The sequence below is a fragment of the Monodelphis domestica genome, chromosome 5 (assembly GCF_027887165.1).
Source record: "Monodelphis domestica isolate mMonDom1 chromosome 5, mMonDom1.pri, whole genome shotgun sequence".
Taxonomy (NCBI): domain Eukaryota; kingdom Metazoa; phylum Chordata; class Mammalia; order Didelphimorphia; family Didelphidae; genus Monodelphis; species Monodelphis domestica.
In genome coordinates, this window is record NC_077231.1 from 190,659,119 (window position 1) to 190,678,693 (window position 19,575).

Sequence of the window (19,575 nt, forward strand, 5' to 3'; positions counted from 1 at the left end):
CAATTTTCAGATAAAGAAATCAAAACTATCAATAAACACATGAAAAAGTGTTCTAAATCTCTAATAATCAGGGAAATGAAAATCAAAACAACCGAGGTACCACCTCACACCTTAGCAGATTGGCTACCATGACAGCAAAGGAAAATAATAAATGTTGGAGGGGATGTGGTGAAATTGGGACATTAATGCACTTCTAGTGGAGTTGTGAATTGATCCAACAATTCTGGAGGACAATTTGGAATACGCCCAAAGGACACTAAAAAGACTGATTGATCCAGCCATAGCACTGCTGGGTTTGTACCCCAACAATATAATAAGGAAAAAGACTTGTACCAAAATATTCATAACTGTACTCTTTGTGGTGCCAAAAAATTGAAAAATGAGGGGATGCCCTCCAATTGGGGAATAACTGGACAAATTGTGGTATCTGTTGGTGTTGGAATACTATTGTGCTCAAAGGAATAATGAACTAGAGGAATTCCATGTGAACTGGAATGACCTCCAGGAATTGATGCAGAATGAAAGGCACAGAACCAGAAGAACATTATACACAGAGACAGATACACTGTGGTACAATTGAATGTAATGGACTTCTGTATTAGCTGGAACCCTATGTTCCAGGACAATTCTGAAAGACCTATGAGAAAGAACACTATCTACATTCATAGGAAGAACTGTGGGAATAGAAACATAGAAGAAAAACAACTGCTCGATCACATGGGTTGATGGGGATATGATTGAGGATATAGACCCTAAACGATCACACTAGTGCAAATATTAATAATACAGAAATAGTTCTTGGTCAATGACACATGTAAAGCCCAGAAGAATTGTGCATAGGCTATGGGAGGGAGTTGGAGGAAGGGCAGGGAAAGAATATGAATCTTGTAACCATGGGAAAATATTCTAAATTAATTAATTAAATAAAAAATTTTCAAAACTTAAAAAAAATGGGAGGACCACAGGATTGGAGAAGGGCAAATGTTGACCCAAATTTCAAAAGAGTCTGAAAATAATAGTCATTTGGACTTTGATTTCTGGCAGAATTTGATAATATATTATTATATGTGTGATTTATAAATATCTAGAGAAGAACCAACTCGACCTCTTTAAGAGCAGGTCATTCCAGTATGAATCCATTTCCTATTTTGATAAGTTTCTAGACTGGTAAATCAGAGTAATGTGCTATCATAGGCAAGGTGGCCAACTAGCTAAATGTATTAAGAGCATGTAAAATATCTGAGCCTAAGAAAAATTCAATTTCAACTGGGAAGGAGATCTCTACTGAAGTGCTCAAGAGATCAATGCTTGACTTTGTGCTGTTTAACCTTTTTTTGACAATATCTATATCAAAGAGCATAGATTGCATGTTTTTCAACTTTACAAAAAAACAAGAGCTAGAATAAATGCATAACATGTCAGATGAGAGCCTGGAGAATTTAAAAAGATCTTGACAGGTTAGAACATTGAGCTAAATCAAACATGATGAAACAATATGGAAACATGAAAAGCTCTACACTTTGGTTTAAAAAATCAGCTTCATTAATAAAGATAAAGGAAATATGGCTAACTCACAGTTATCTAAAAAAGATTTGGGAAGCAATATTCTTATTTTACTCGAACCTGGTCAGACCACATTGGGAATATTATGTTCAATTTTAAGCACTACAGTTTAGAAAAGATAATGATAAGTTGAAGAATGTCTGAGGAAGAGTAACCAAGGTAGTATCTGTGGAAAGGAAAACTGAATCAAGATCTTGGCTTCCTGTTGTAACCATGGTGGTGGTAAGCGGAGATTTTGAACAGACTGATTAACCATAGTCTGGACTCTTAAGGACCGGGAAGATGGAATCGCAAGGATAGAGTGCCACAGAATGGCACTCTTTGTTCCAGAATTTGTTCCAGAATCAAAACTACCCTTACCCAAACTTTCCTGCAAAGAATTCCTTAGAGTAGATAAGATTAGCATAGAATAGTGATAGGGTAAATGAGGGAAGTTTATTATTTGGGGAGGAGTAGTTAGAAAGTAGATTTAGTAGCTTGGTAAGTATAATAAATATAAGTGACCTTGAGAAGGCCACAACAAAAAAAGGGGACAATAGTGGAAAGGAAAATTGAATCAAGCTTTTGGCCTTTCTGCCAATGAGGTGGAACCAACAGCAGTTGGAATGTTGGAGTGAAGATACTGACAACAATGACAGTTGGTGGAGGGAGGGGAGCCTGGGAGAGTGACAGTTGCTCTAGAGTGGTGGCTCTCTGTCCTGGCCCTTGGACTGGAAGGAGCATTCTCTCCCTATCTCAGGATAGAAGTGCCTCTATTCCTGGATTTTTCCCAACTGTGTGCTCTACCTGGATTCCTGTGATCATGTCATGGAACAAAAGGATTTAAGGGGAGTGGTTTGAACATAAGGTCGGTCTTTAGGGGCATTAACCTGAAGAGAAAGGCCCAACCAGCTCTGAAAGTCAGAACCTTTTCTTCCTCTTGCTGTCTACTGCTAAAGACTTTGAACTTAATAAAGGTAGCATAAATTAGCATAGACAGGAATAAAAGAAACCCTCCACAAACCTGCGAGGTCTGGCCTGAGCTCAAAAGCTGTGAGAGATTCAAACCAGTCTGGGAAAAAGTATAAGGATCCCCCCTTCCCTCTACCCTGATACTGTCCTGATCCAAACTTGTTATTAAATTAATCTTTATTTAAATAATCCATAGTCAGATAAGAGGATTGTCATTTCAGGGGGACATAGAGAGAGCAGAAACTAGGACAGCCATTCAACCATAAATGGTCCTTATCAGACCCTTGCTGGGTGACCTTGGCGGGGGGGGGGGGGAAGGCTTATCCCTCAGGAGGGTCCATCCTTACCTGCCCTGGGGTATCTTCAGCATCTATCAATAGAGAAGACTTTACCTCAGGCTATCATAGTTGGCTCATTTCTCAGGAACTCCATTTTTCAAAGACAGGCTCTGAGCAGGGGGTATCTCTCCTTTTACCTCACCAGCATCCATATTCCCTCTATCCCTTCAACTCCTCCATTCCCTGTTATGAAACCTTCCTTATCCACTGTAATTATTCAATCCTCTACAATTCCTTCAAATATTACATAATGGACTTTGACATCATGCTACATGAGAATTAGTTGAGAGTACTAGAGATTCTTAGCCTAGAGAAAAAATCATATAGGCGCATGTATGATAGCTGTCCTCAAATATTTAAAGACTGTCGTTTGGAAAAGAAAGAAAATTTTTCTGTACTTGGCCCCAGAAGGAGAATAGATGGAAGTTAGAGAGGCAGAATTAGATTTAAGGTAATGAAAAATTTCCTAATAATTGTTATCACAGAGTAGAATGGGAGGCTTTGGAAGGTAATGTGTTATCCCTTGGTATTTTTAAATGAAGGTTAGATGGCAATTTGTCTGGTACATTTTAATTGTTCAGGAGCCAGGTAGCATCTTCTGACTTAGAAAATCAGATTTGATAACTTGACCCTTAAAACTATTCACTTCAATTTTAATAAGTTTAGCCCATCACTAATCTCTTTGGACCCTGACTCTGGGGTGTAAAGAGAAAATGGGGGTTTTTATAAAAAGTTGGACTGGATTATTCAAGAATAGGGTTGCTTTGAATTTTATGAAATGCCAAAGAGATTTTATTTACAATTCATTTACAAAATATAGAAAAAGTGAAGTAGTAAATCAGAGAGATGATAGGGTAAGATATCTAGCCTAAGCTCTAAGTATTTTGCTCTGACCCCTGGTTCAACCCAGGCTGGGGAGTTTCATCCTTAGCTGGAAAGGCCTTGGCTTTAAAGCCTCAGACCTGGGGATGCAGGGAGCCTCTCTCAAGAGGACAGGTTTGTCCTAAGGCAGAAAATCCAGAAAAGGAGTCAGCTCTTTTCTCTCACCACGTGTCAGTCCAAAGGGAGAGATTCAAGGACATTCTCACCAGGAAAGGTCTTAGGTCCACTCAGCAGATTCTTCACCAACCTCCAACTTGAACTCAGAACTCCAGAAGAAGTCAAAGTCCTCCCAGAACATTGTAACTCCCTTTTAAAGACACTTTCTTTTGTGTTGCTTTCTGTGCCTTCCTCCACTTTCACTTATACCATTTATAGTTGATGCTTTGCTTAGGACTACCCAGGGGGCAGTCAGTTTGATTCTGATTCATCACCCACTATCTCACATGTGGGTCACAGACCTCCCCCACTCAAGAGTGAATGGGTAATTATACTTTTGGTGATTAAAGTTAAAAAATGGGCAGGGGAGTTAATTTAATCTTCACAATCAGGGAAGAGATTTAATTTAATCTTCACAGGGGCCTTGGAGACTGACTATAATCATTGTGTTTAAATATCTCCAAGTGTTGATTTATTTGAAAATTTTATAAATAAAACTTCTATGCCAATAAGTAAATCAATTAGGAAAATATTGAATTCTATAAGATCAAAGATGTAACCCTCCACTGCACAAAGATATGCATTCATTAATCACTACTACTTTTTGGTCCAGTGCCTGGGCTAATGACTCACAAATATAGATGCTTAATAAATTCTTGATGAACTCATTGCTTCCTTGTTAACTGGGATTTCTTCTTCCATATTTCCACCTGCTAAAATATTTTTCTTTCTTCATGGCTAAACTCAGGTGACTCCCATCCCTTCACCACTGCTATAGCTGCTCTTCCTACATGAAAGTGATCTTTATATGCCAGATATTCTTTTGTGTAGACCTTTCTTTGATCTTTTCACCCTATATTTTTTGTTAAACTCACTGGTCTTATACTCTCTAATAACAAACTTTAACTCCCTAAAAGTAAAGACTACATTACTTTTCATTTTTCTATCCCTAGTGCTTATATGTATTAGGCCTACACATTTTTAGCCACTTAATTGAAGGTAAACTATAAAGTCATATGCTATAAACAAGTCCTTTTTCCCACACTAAGACTACTAAAGCTTCCTGATATAAATATTCTGAAGATATTCAAATAATTAATGTTTTAATACATTAACAACATTAAATTATTAAATAATATAACATTAAATTGTAATGATTTTAAATACTAAAATGATATGTGATATAAAATTATTACTTTGAAAATCATAATTCTGCTTTTTCTTCAATTAAGGCTGTTGAAATTTCTTATTTTTCATTGATAATTATATTATTTTTTATTTAGTTATTTTTCATTTGATCATTTCTTCCCATAATTTTTTTCTTTTGTGAAATGAGAAATTGGAGGGGAGAAGAGGGAAAATCCTAGTTACCATCTGCTAATAAAGTTCACATCTCATTAGGTTTCTATTTTTCATCTGGTGATGACTTAGAAATCGAGTGCTTGCTTGTCTTGGGGAAATTTTGTTTTGTGCGAATTAAGCATACATTTCACATTTATTATTTCCCTCTGGCAGCCTGTATTAGCCAATGTTTGTCATTATCAAAGGAAGGAGAGATGTAGTCTTACGCAAGCACGAGGGATTTAGTTTGTTCTTCTAAAAAGGTTAGTTGATTCCCCACCACCTGTTTCTAGGAAAGATTTTTCTTACCTTTGTAACCTGTAACCAGTTCTGATACAGTAAGATGAAAGATACAAATTTGAGCTTTTCTACTTTTGTAGAAAAAGAATAAGGATTTTATCCTTTTCTTTCTGTCTACTTGCTAGATAAACGTATTTCTAAAAAAAGGCAAGAGATCTGACTTCAAGTGGTTAGGACCAAAATATAAAATCGAGGAGAGTGGTGATTTTTTTATATTACCCTGTTCTCAAATTGCTTTTATCTCGACATATTTAGTTGTGATATTTATGTAATTAGATGCAGTAAAATAAGACTATACTTATGGTGTACAAATTAAGAGAAATATAAACAGCCTGGCATTTTTTTGCTGTATTCTTGTGATTTACTGAGAAATAAACTCAAGGGATATTGCCAACCTAGTACACTGTAAATCTAAACATGTATTTGAAAGACAGATAACTGATTTCCTTGATTAATTTGACAAGTTTTGATTTATATGTTTGGTACAGAAGAAAGCTCAATTTCCAAAGAAATCTTTTCAAAGGTCACCTTTGAAATGATGCGCAAAAATGTTTGAAACTTGGTTTCAACAAATGAATCTATTCCTTTATTCACAGCTGCAAACATTTTTTGAGACATTCCTCCGGGTCAGTTCTCCTCTTCAGACCTTTGATAATATGAAGGAAGCTATAAGTAAACTTCTGCTGGCAGCTGAGGCATTCAGTGAAACATCTACTTTGGGACCAAAGACCATCAAAAGGTAAATAATAAACCAAAGCCAAGTGCCTTCACTAGGATGAGTTTTTGCCACAGGGTGAGCCATGTAGAAGGGCTAACCTGGGATCCTGGTTTCCCTGACTGTTTGGTTCCCTCTCCCTGGGAATACCTCCTGCCTCATCTTCTCCACCTGATACTGGTTGCCATGGCAGCAGTCTCATCTCAGGATATTTTCTTCCCCTCAGTGAAGCACAGGTAAGTTTCCCTCTGTCTTTCTTCCACCATACTCATTGCTCCAGGTGCAGAAATTACTAGTTACAGCTCTGAAGAAAATGAAACAAAAATCATCAAAATTTGACTTTATAGAAAGTTCAAGGCTATAAAATTATACAGTATAATCATGCAGCTAGGTGGCACTGGGCTTGGAGAAAGAAAGATCTAAGCTCAAATCCAGCCTTGGACCACCCATGAGGTGTGTGATGTGGAGCAAGTTACATAACCTCTATCTGACTCAGTTTCTTCATCTGTAAAATGAGGACAGTAATAATATCTGCCTCCCAAGGTTATTGTAAAGATCAAACAAGATAATGTTTTTAAAGCACATAGCATGATGCCTGGCTTATAGTAGGTGCTTAATAAATGCTTGTTTCTTTCCTTCATTAAAATGCCTATGCTTCTTTGAAAGATATTTATATTAAGATAAGGAGTAATAGATGGGAGTTTCAGAAAGGTAAATTTATGCAAGTCAGCTACTGGAGGTGGTGGTGGGAGGGGATGGAAAGAACATAATTCTTGTAACCAAAGAAAAATATTCTCAATTGACTAATTAAGTAAAATTTTTAAAAAAGAAAGGTAAATTTAGACAATGTAAGGAAAAACTTCCTAATGATTCCAAAGTGAAATGAGCTGCTTTAAGAGAAAGTGGCTCACTAAAAGTGTGTGTTGTAGTAAAGATATCTAGCTATATGGGTTTGACTAGATGGCCAGCCACTGGGGTTCCTTTTGACTTTGGAATTCCATGATGCTGCAATAGCCTCCTGTAAGTATATGTCTTACATATTATAGTTCATCAAATATTTTAGAATATATTCAACAATGATGGAAATTAAATCAAATTAATTATAAGATTTTTGCTTTCTTTAATTTTCCCTCTTTAAACATAAAATCCCCCAAAGATTAAAATATGTTAAGTTTTGATTTTTAGGTAGAAAAATCTTATTAATTTTATTTAACCTGATTAAGCAAAATAGTTAATAAAACCTTACATTTAGAAAAAATGATTTAATTTCTTTGTATCCTATAGCCAAGTATTAAATATTTTAAATTCAAATAAAATTGCTTCTGCCTTTCTTGGGAAAATTTAAAATGCAAAATAATGAAAGGAACATTTAGTTTAAATCAGTATTTTACAGGATTATTAGCCAAATCTGTCCATCTATCCATCCGTCCATCTATCTCTCTATCTACCTATCCATCTATCTATCTAATATTTAGAGTGTGGCATAGTGAAGGTGAAATATTTCTCAGATAAGGAAGTTGTTCATTTCTAACTTCTCTTCAGGAAAAATTTTACAATATGGTTTTTATTGTTGGACTTGTGGAATGTTATGAATTTTCAGATCAATTAAATGTGATGATAAAAAAAAACTTCCAAATCTAAATCAAAATTTTAATTGTTGTATATTAGTGAATCCATTACTTCTACGTTTCCTTTATTAATTGATTTAAAATAATTATACTCAGTTGATTATAATTATTTTAGCAGGATAATATCAAAAAGGGTAAATGTAATGAATGATGTAGGTTTTTTCATGTCATTCTATGTTATTTCAGGTGCAGTTTATGTTTTCAACTTTTAACATTTGACATTGATTATAGCAGTTCTTTGAACCCATTAATTCTTCAGGTAAGTATGTCAAACACAAACTATTATCTTTCGTGAACAATAATTTGGTCTTCTGGGTCAGAAATTTGTACTGTTTTTATGTCGTTTAAATTTATGGCAAATGTATAGCTATCTAGCATCAAAGGCTTATGACTTAGTTCTTTTGTAGCAAAGTTATGGAAGTGTTAGATTCATGCATTTTACTTTTTTGATGAACATCAATTAAGTAGCTACTATGTCTAAGCTACCAAGAATACTCATACCTGTGTACAGGAAACCTGAATTTTATTGGAGTGGGAATCAGAGAAATGTATCTACTTAGAGTGGAATAATACTTGCAATAAAGAATCATAGATTCAGAGCCGGAAGTTTATCTTAAAGTTTATCATGCCCAATGCCCCCATTTCACAGATGAGGAAACTGGGGCCCAAAAACAACTTGTCCAATGTCATTTAGCTATTAAATATCTGAAGTAAGGTTTGAACCAAGCAATTTATTGCTGATTCCATGTAGCCTCTTAAAAATATTGATAATGAAGAACTAAATGCCACATAATTTTGAAAAGGCAAGCTACTAGGAGGGGAACTAGGGGAGAACTGTGTCATGGGATAGTAGAATATCTAAAAGGAAGAAAAATTAAGAAGGATAATTGAGAAAAATTTTTGGTTTTAGTAATTAATAAGACTTTGAAATCGTTTAGTTAGAGAAGAAATCATAGAAACAATTAATAATTTCATCGAGGAAAATGACAATGGCGAGACATCCTTTCAAACCTTTTGGGATGCAGCCAAAGCAGTAATCAGAGGTAAATTTATATCCCTGAGTGCATATATTAACAAACTAGGGAGAGCAGAGATCAATCACTTGGAAATGCAAATAAAAAAACTCGAAAGTGACCAAATTAAAACCCCCCAGCAGAAAACCAAACTAGAAATCCTAAAAATTAAGGGAGAAATTAATAAAATTGAAAGTGATAGAACTATTGATTTAATAAATAAGACAAGAAGCTGGTACTTTGAAAAAACAAACAAAATAGACAAAGTACTGGTCAATCTAATTTAAAAAAAGAAAGGAAGAAAAGCAAATTAACAGCATCAAAGATGAAAAGGGGGACATCACCTCTGAGGAAGGGGAAATTAAGGCAATCATTAAAAATTACTTTGCCCAATTATATGGAAATAAATATACCAATTTAAGTGATATGGATGAATATATACAAAAATACAAACTGCCTAGACTAACAGAAGAGGAAATAGAATTCTTAAATAATCCCATATCAGAAAATGAAATCCAACAGGCCATCAAAGAATTCCCTAAGAAAAAATCCCCAGGGCCTGATGGATTCACCAGTGAATTCTATCAAACATTCAGAGAACAGTTAATCCCAATACTATACAAACTATTTGACATAATAAGCAAAGAGGGAGTTCTACCAAACTCCTTTACGACACAAACATGGTACTGATTCCAAAACCAGGCAGGTCAAAAACAGAGAAAGAAAACTATAGACCAATCTCCCTAATGAATATAGATGCAAAAATCTTAAATAGGATACTAGCAAAAAGACTCCAGCAAGTGATCAGAAGGGTCATCCACCATGATCAAGTAGGATTTATATCAGGGATGCAGGGCTGGTTCAATATTAGGAAAACCATCCACATAATTGACCACATCAACAAGCAAACCAACAAGAACCACATGATTATCTCAATAGATGCAGAAAAAGCCTTTGATAAAATACAACACCCATACCTATTAAAAACACTAGAAAGCATAGGAATAGAAGGGTCATTCCTAAAAATAATAAACAGTATATATCTAAAACCATCAGCTAATATCATTTGCAATGGGGATAAACTAGATGCATTCCCAATAAGATCAGGAGTGAAACAAGGATGCCCATCATCACCTCTATTATTTGACATTGTACTAGAAACACTAGCAGTAGCAATTAGAGAAGAAAAAGAAATTGAAGGCATCAAAATAGGCAAGGAGGAGACCAAGTTATCACTCTTTGCAGATGACATGATGGTCTACTTAAAGAATCCTAGAGATTCAACCAAAAAGCTAATTGAAATAATCAACAACTTTAGCAAAGTTGCAGGATACAAAATAAACCCACATAAATCATCAGCTTTTCTATATATCTCCAACACAGCTCAGCAGCAAAAACTAGAAAGAGAAATCCCATTCAAAATCACCTTAGACAAAACAAAATACCTAGGAATCTATCTCCCGAGACAAACACAGGAACTATATGAACACAACTACAAAACGCTCGCCACACAACTAAAACAAGACTTGAGCAATTGGAAAAACATTAACTGCTCATGGGTAGGACGAGCCAATATAATAAAAATGACCATCCTACCCAAACTTATTTATCTATTTAGTTCCATACCCATGGAACTCCCAAAATATTCCTTTACTGATTTGGAAAAAACTATAACAAAGTTCATTTGGAATAACAAAAGATCAAGGATATCCAGGGAAATAATGAAAAAAAAAACACTAATGAGGGGGGCCTAGCAGTCCCAGACCTCAAACTATATTACAAAGCAGCAGTCATCAAAACAATTTGGTACTGGCTAAGAAACAGAAAGGAAGATCAGTGGAATAGACTTGGGGCAAGCGACCTCAGCCAGATAGTATACGATAAACCCAAAGATCCCAGGTCTTGGGACAAAAATCCACTATTCAATAAGAACTGCTGGGAAAATTGGAAGACAGTGTGGGAGAGATTAGGAATTGATCAACACCTGACACCCTACACCAAGATAAATTCAAAATGGGTGAAAGACTTAAACATAAAGAAGGAAACCATAAGTAAATTGGGTAAACACAGAATAGTATACATGTCAGACCTTTGGGAAGGGAAAGACTTTAAAACCAAGCAAGACATAGAAAGAATCACAAAATGTAAAATAAATAATTTCGACTACATCAAACTAAAAGGCTTTTGTACAAACAAAACCAATGTAACTAAAATCAGAAGGAAAACAACAAATTGGGAAAAAATCTTCATAAAAACCTCTGACAAACGTTTAATTACTCAAATTTATAAAGAGCTAAATCAATTGTACAAAAAATCAAGCCATTCCCCAATTGATAAATGGGCAAGGGAAATGGATAGGCAGTTTTCAGATAAAGAAATCAAAACTATTAATAAGCACATGAAGAAATGTTCTAAATCTCTTATAATCAGAGAGATGCAAATCAAAACAATTCTGAGGTATCACCTCACACGTAGCAGATTGGCTAACATGACAGTTATGGAAAGTAATGAATGCTGGAGGGGATGTGGCAAAGTAGGGACATTAATTCATTGCTGGTGGAGTTGTGAACTGATCCAGCCATTCTGGAGGGCAATTTGGAACTATGCTCAAAGGGCGATAAAAGACTGTCTACCCTTTGATCCAGCCATAGCACTGCTGGGTCTGTACCCCAAAGAGATAATGGACAAAAAGACTTGTACAAAAATCTTCATAGCTGCGCTCTTTGTGGTGGCCAAAAATTGGAAAACGAGGGGATGCCCATCAATTGGGGAATGGCTGAACAAACTGTGGTATATGTTGATGATGGAATATTATTGTGCAAAAAGGAATAATAAAGTGGAGGAGTTCCATGGAGACTGGAACGACCTCCAGGAAGTGATGCAGAGCGAGAGGAGCAGAACCAGGAGAACATTGTACACAGAGACTAATACACTGTGGTACAATCGAAGGTAATGGACTTCTCCATTAGTGGCAGTGTAATGTCCCTGCACAATCTGCAGGGATCAAGGAGAAAAAAACACTATCCATAAGCAGAGGACAAACTGAGGGAGTAGAAACACCGAGGAAAAGCAACTGCCTGACTACAATGGCTGAGGGGACATGACAGAGGAAAGACTCTGAGCGAACACTCTGATGCAAATACTAACAACATGGCAATGGGTTCAAGTCAAGAACACATATGATACCAGTGGAATCACGCGTCGGTCACGGGGGGTGGGAGGGAGGAAAAGAAAATGATCTTTGTCTTTAATGAAAATGCATGGAAATGATCAAATAAAATACTATAAAATTAAAAAAAAATTAATAAGACTTTGGAGGTCTTTTAAACAATGGTTTCTGTTCAGAAAATGTTCTCTAAGCTCAATTTCAATAAGTCTAAAGAAATGATTATGTTTCTTAATTATTCCTTAACTGCTATTTGTAAAAATGAATTATTGTAAAGTAAATCAGTGGAGAAGAGCAGTAGCATATCTACTAAAAAACAGCAGATAACCCAATCCATTTGTTGTAGTGTTGTTTGATATACACAGAGCTTCTTAAATCTTCTTAAAACAAAGCTTAGGCTTGAGCTGGCCTATATATTTTAAAGAGTTAAGTGGTTTTTTGGAAAACTTAACTCTGAGCATAAATATAAATACCCATGCTTATTAAGTAAACTATTTGCATTTAAATTAATTAATTTCTGGCCCATACAATAGGATTGAAGAGCTCTGAGCTTTTTTTTGAAATTTAATTTTCCTAGTAGGAAACACATGCAAATTGTACTTTGATGCCAATATTATCTACTCTAATAATAGTTTCTTCTCCATCTAATTAGTTGATATTTTTCTTTTCTTGTGCCATCCTAAAACAGCTCTCAGAAATTATTTTTAGAAATAGGAAATTAGGGCAGTTCATTGGCTGAATCTGAGTGGAGTCTTGCTTTTTAAGGGGTGGGAGGGAAGTAGGAAAACATATGTTGACCCAAATACTCAGAACTGGCAGTACTGAAAAGCCCAAGGGATCAAAGCAAATTCCAATTTTCCCCTCAACTTGACATTTTATTGTTCTTTAGAATGCTATGTAATGAGGCCATTTTCATATTCTGCAAATAAGACATCTATTTGAGCAAAGTGCATTAAATTATTAATCTCACAATGCTAAAGTTTCCTAAATCAACTTCTATATACGATTGATAAAATCATTAATTTACACACAAATCATTTCTGCTACTTTTAACCATGCTGATCAAACATAGTGTCAGTTGGCGCATAATGGAAAAAAGTACCTTCAGATGAAAGAGAGGTGATTAACTTATAATTATTATGAAACCTTCACTAATTTTCTCACAAATGAAAGAATTAATGTATTTTTAAAACTTAGTACTAATCTTTTTGAGATTGCTGTCCTCCAAAGAGACCACTAGAGGTCAGTTCTGATCTTTAATTGTAATAGAAAATGACTCATGTCTTGGAAAGAATAATTCCACTGAGTTGAAATAAATTATTATGAAGACATTTGCTCTGATTCTTTATTTTTTCTTTTACAAAGGTGCATGAGAATTTTGATTTTCAAGTTGATGGCGATCTTAACTTGGAGGACCAAAATACAGAAGAATTCCTTTTAAAAGACACTTTCAATTTTCTCTTTGCCAACGAGCTTTCACTGTCTATTTTTTCTGAAGCACTTCAAAGAATTTACAGATCAGATATAACTAAGGTAAGATTACATATGTGTACTTAATGTTTCCTCGTTCATAATTGACCTTTAGCACGTGTAGTCTTAAAGAGATATATGAATGTTAGCTACTGATATTAATTGGATTCTTTGAGACCTTCAATTTTATCTTCAAAAGAGGATAATAATACGTTTACTTCACAATTGATACTCCTGTTCTCTCCTCATTTCTATCAAATTCTGGGTGAAGTCCTTTCTCTTACTAAGGATAGTCTCTTAATGTGACCATTTCATCCCAATCCCTCTGGTGTTCTCCAGCAATTTTACTCTGAATCATTCCATCTCTACCCCTCATCTTCAGCCTTTCCATAGATAACAGTTCTTTTTCTACTGCCTTAAAAAATTCCAGTATGTCTCCTATCTTAAAAATAAAAATAAGCAAAAGAAACAGAGGCTAGGAGGAGGAGGGCAGAGCCAATATGGTAGTATAGCAGGAAGGGATGGCATTCCTGGGCAGCGTACAAAGATGGGAGGAAATTCAGAAGGCACATAAGTTTGGTTCAGCACCTAGGAGCAGAGTGGGGATCTGAGTCCTAGGATCTAGCCCAGCTTTCCAAGGAATAACCACATCAGGAATCCTATACCAAAAGGGAATCTGCAGTTCTGTTGCTCTGAACCAGTAAAAACTTTCTAGATGGCTGATAGGAGCTGATTCCAGGGATACTTTGTTGTTGCTTTAACCAAAACTTGGGTTGCCAAAGGATACAAATTTGCAATTTTCAGAAGAAATCAAAGCTATCTGTAGTCATGAAAAAATACTCTAAAGATCACTATTGATGAGTATTCCTAACTCAAAGTCTAGCATTCTATCCACTATGCCACCTAGATTTACTTTATTTTAAGGCGACAATAAAGTAGAAAGAACTCTGGATTGAGTGCTAGGAAACCATGGTTTTAGGAAAAGCTCTGCCAGTAATGAGCTACTAATGTGCTCTCCTACTATGTGACTTTGGTCAAGCAATGTAATCTTCAGATTTACAGGAAGCTTTTGTAGTTGAGCAGAAGGTTGCTGCCTTTTTGAACCAAGGGGACTTGGGTTCAAATCCCAATTGTAACTTCCTGCCAATGAACCTTGAGTCACTTTGCCTTTTTGGCTTCAGTTTCCTCATTTGTAAAATTAAGGGATTTGAATTAGGTGACCTACTCAGAGATCCCTTTCAGAGTAATGGGATGAGCCTTTGATCCTCTCTAAGCCTTAGTTTCCATGTGGTTTTGAAGTTTCTCTTAGCACAGAAGGAATCTTCCAAAGTTTTATCAAGAACTTGAGATAAATATTATTACTTGGTATCAAAATCATTATTTGTAATTCTATAATTCAGGCAGATATTATAATTGGGGAGTGGGACATTGACCCCAGAATCAGGAGAAATCTGGGTTTGAATCTTGCCTCTTTCACAAGCTATGTGATGATGGATCAATCATATACCCTCCCTGAGACACTCAATTTCTCATCTGCAAAATGAACATAATATTTTTGCCATCGATTTCACAGGTATATTATGAGGGAAATGCTCTGTAAACTTTAAAGTAAAATATAAATGTGTTATTGTGAATTCTTTGTGTTTCTTAGGAAATGGGCAAAAATAATTTCTGAAGTATTTTTCAAGTGCTCCTCCCCATTTATACTATTCAATTTGCTTGGCTACCTTTTATTTTTGTAATCATGGAATAAAAATAAAAAGACAAATTTCAGCCTAATCTTATTGATCACAAATTCAGAATAAGTAGATGCTAAATTAATGGGTTTAAATCTGTTTTTTAAATTGACATCCACATTTTCTTTGAGTGTTACTAATATTGGAAGAGGGTAAAAGTTCAAATGTTACCAAGTATGAAGGTGCTACTTACATAATAAACTTAAGACTGGTTCTAATTAGAAATTTCTCTTTCCAAATGCTAATAATAGGAAAGCTGTTAGAATCCAGGAAGCTTAAAATAAATATGAAAAAAGATAATAACCAAATATTGAAAGTTTAAAAATGGGAGTGATTTGCTTTTGAGAGAAAGGCAAAGGTCCCAGATTGTCAATTTCATGTAGTCTTTTTTGACTTAGTGATGTTTCCTTTTCCTATTTTACCAAACCTGCTGTCATTAAAGCCTGGGACCACAAAATCCCAAAGTAGTGGTTATCTTTGTACTTTCTGTTCCCGAGAAAGTATCAAAACAATGAGTGAGGAGAAATGTTTGTTGATAGAGAACGCCTCTTTATTTTGAATCTCAAATTGGTTATAGAGTCTTGCACATAACCCTCACTTCCAAACTCCACCTCTGTTTTTGGCAGAAAGATTATTATACTCGGTGTCTGAGAATATTCTTCTTGCATCCCAAACCTACTCTTTAAAATCTCCTTGACCACCAAGAAAATTGAGATGCTGGGTTACCTGGGTTCACCTCGTTAGAGGATGTTCAAATATGAAAGTGTTTCCATTAGGGCTCATGCTTCCAACATAACTTATTATGCTTTGAACTCATCATCCATTTCCTAAATTAGTTCAAAAGAATATCCACGAGGAGTCTCTTGAGTTCTTTGTACATGGTAGGAACTCAATAAATCGTAGGATCTAAAATTAAAGGGATACCTCAGAGATCTTGGAGTCCAAGTCCCTCATTTTACAGATAAGAAAAAAAAACAGTAAAGTGAAATGACTTCTAAGCAACAGTTATGTGCAAGATGTTGTATTAGACACATTAAATTTTACAAGATACTTTTCTCACAACCACCATTTGGGGCAGATAGCTTATATTTGTTATCATACCCATTTTATAGATAAAAATTGAGGGTCTTTGAGAAGTTCAATAATTTGTTTGATCTTTCACAGTTAGTGTCTGAGGCAAGACTTAAAAACAGGATTCTGAATGTTCTTTCCACTACTAGATTAATAATTTTAATTTCTTTGAATCTTAAATAATTTTGTTTGCATTTTCTATACAGGATGAAGGATTTCAAAATGAATTCAATCCATGCCTCTCTTTAGAAGAGATAAATTCAATTATGACATTCATAAAGGAACTCAAGGGTCTGGGACAATTTCAACTGGTAAAACAAAAATAATGTCATTTAAATTATTTTTCATTGTTATGTTGTTGAGTGTAATAGAATAACTACATATATATGTATATAAGTACAAACATAGATATATTTACTATATATATACATTTCTATATATAATATATATATATATATATATATATATATATACAACATCTTGAATTCAGGCCAGGTGCAGATGTTTCTTTATAAACATTGAAAGCTTATAAAATCAATTTCTTTCTCAGAGAACAAAATGAATAGGAACCTTAAATTCTATGGCTTATGATTTTGCAAAACAATACTTGACTTATCAAAGATAGGAAAGTATAACATCAAAAGAACTGACAAAGTTTTAAATTACTCTTCTCATAGGAGCAATGCTAAAGAATTTTTAAATTTTTCACCAATATTTGAGTGAATTTTCTCTCTATTAAAATGTGCTATCGTTTTGTTGGTGAATCACATCTAACTCTTTGTGAACCCATTTAAGGTTTTCTTGGCAAAAATACTGGAATGGTTTAACAGTTTCTTCTCTACCTCAGTGTACAGATGAAGAATCTAAGGCAAGCAGAGTTAAATGCCTTTCCCAGAGTCACCTAGATAATAAGTGTCTCTGAGGCCATATTTGAACTCAGATCCTCCTGCCTCCAGGCCTGGCACTCTATCTACTGCACCACTTAATTGCCTACCAAGATGTATGTCTTGTGTATATCCCTCTTTTTGTTTTTGAAAGATTGGAAATGCCAGACTAATTTAGAAAAGTCTTTAGAAATTCAGCAAGTTTCAGTTTGTCTAATTCTACATCAAAATTGAGTAGAGGAATAAGTCAAATGGTTAAAGTTTATAAAGTGTCTTAATTGATTCAAGTCCAAAAATGGCATTTTTTCTTAGTTTCTGATAATTGTCAAAACAACATCAAAAGGAGCTTTGCTGTTTCCATACCAACATTTTCAATGCCTATTTTTCTGCTCCACATTCCTTTTTTTTAATTAGCTAAATGAATAAATCTGAATTTTCAGATAACTATTGATATAAACTCTTTTAAAAAAAAAGGTCTACAACAACATGGAAATGGGTTTGAATCAAGGACACATGTGATACCCAGTGGAATCGCGAGGCAGCTATGGGAGAGGTGGTGGGAGGCAGGGAGGAAAAGAAAATGATCTTTGTTTCCAATGAATAATGTTTGGAAATGACCAAATAAAATAATGTTAAAAAAAAAGGCCTAATCCAAAAGTCAATCATTTAAATGTAGTGAATCATTGATTTAATAATTAATTTAATATACATAATTTTTAATAAATTACAGTCTACTGAATGATGAATTAAAACACAATTAATGGTAATGTCATATTGAGGAGTTAGGTTAATATATTATATATTATGAATGTTAGGACATGAAAACATCACCAGTTTAAAGATGTTCTACAATTTGCCTCGGGCTGAAGAAGCTTTTTCTGATGAATTCAAAGGAAATGCATTTTCTTCAAAGATGATTCTATCATAAATATCAGATTCATCATTTTCTAGTACTAAATTGATTAATGCCCATTTTAACAGTAATTTTTTTGGACACAATACAAAGAAAGTGAAACAGCCCTGGTTCTACTTTTCTCTGAGTTTATGAGCTAAGATAAGACATCATGAATGTAAGGAACATCTCCCAAGATTCTTACATGAAGACTTAGAAAGCTGTATTGTGGAAAAGAGTAACCATATCTCTTCCTTGACTGTCAGGGTGATGAGAGTACAGCCACAAACTTCCTTTGTTCTGTTGGCATTACTTATTCTGACCTAAATAAATTCCAACCAGAAGGAATCTCTCTTCATCCTCTCATCTGCCTGATCAAGTACTCATGTGCTCAATTGAATACTATTTTCAGTTGCGTAGGGAACATCATGTAACCATTCAAAAGTGGATTTTGTTGGCCATTACTTTTAAAATATCTTCTTTTTAAAATACTGAACTATGCGGCATTCCACAAGAGCATTCTATTTTTATTTTGTTCTTTTTCTAAAAGTTATTCTGATATTCTTTACTAAAAGATTTATGTTTGTTCTATTTCTTTTCAGCTTCTCCCATCAACTTCTCCTGGGATTCAAGCTTTTATGCATGAACTTTATTATGTTGCAGATCCTATCAGAAAGCATGGTTCAGTTCTGACCCAGCACTGGTCCCTCTTAAATTTATTCAGACAATTACAGCTCATGAATAAAAAGACTCAGTTCTCTTCTCTAGAATGGTAATATGTTTACACATTTGCTGAGAAGTTCTCATTGGGGGATAGGAGAACTATGTAGTAAGGCTAGGTACATTGGAAAATCTTCAGCCTAGAAAGGTTTGATTTTAAATGGCCTCACACACAGTGTCATGGCATATGGGGGAAAGGAGGAAAAGAAGTGACTGATGCTCTGAAAAGAACTGACTCGAAAATATGCAAACCATAAGGATACAAGGGGGCTTCAGAAAGAAATAAGAACACAGCAAGTTGCAAATCATTCCTATGTAAGAGCCAATAAGTCCTGGTTTCCCTATAAGGCAATGTTTAGAATGAAATATTTTCAGTATGATTCATTCTGATATAGATCTGAGGTGGAGGAACATTAGAGAAGTTATGAAAAAATAAGACATGAGTTGAGACTTTCATGAACTATCAAACACTTAGCCTGAGAGAATAATTGGATTTATTTAGTTGGTTTGTGAGCTCCAGATGATAGAATGAAAGATTCTCTCTAAAATTATATCATCTTTAATTTTTCCAATTTCTTTAATGGCTTAAGGATTGTTTGTTGGTCAATACTTTAAAAATATTATAACATTATGTGATCTTTAATTTATTCAACTTCTCTACTAGCTTAGGGGAGCTTAGCACAGCCCAAATTGTATGTTTGGCTTTGGAGTCATGAAAATCTGGGTTCAATTCCTTTTTCTAACACATA

The 19,575-nt window shown here is 34.7% G+C and overlaps 1 protein-coding gene across 4 annotated transcripts in view; it reads left to right on the forward strand.

Annotated features, from left to right (window-relative positions):
- Positions 1-19,575, forward strand: part of CPED1 (cadherin like and PC-esterase domain containing 1) — a 417,420-nt gene that overhangs the window by 186,823 nt on the left and 211,022 nt on the right. For all 4 annotated transcript variants that reach the window (XR_008912281.1, XR_008912282.1, XM_056799629.1 and 1 more), the window contains 5 exons: positions 6,128-6,270; positions 8,061-8,133; positions 13,419-13,586; positions 16,537-16,641; positions 18,709-18,878. Coding sequence is in view for 2 of the 4 variants with exons in the window: in XM_056799629.1 (XP_056655607.1) it covers positions 6,128-6,270; positions 8,061-8,133; positions 13,419-13,586; positions 16,537-16,641; positions 18,709-18,878 (659 nt within the window). In the remaining 2 variants the exon portion in view is untranslated. The remainder of the gene's footprint in view (positions 1-6,127; positions 6,271-8,060; positions 8,134-13,418; positions 13,587-16,536; positions 16,642-18,708; positions 18,879-19,575) is intronic.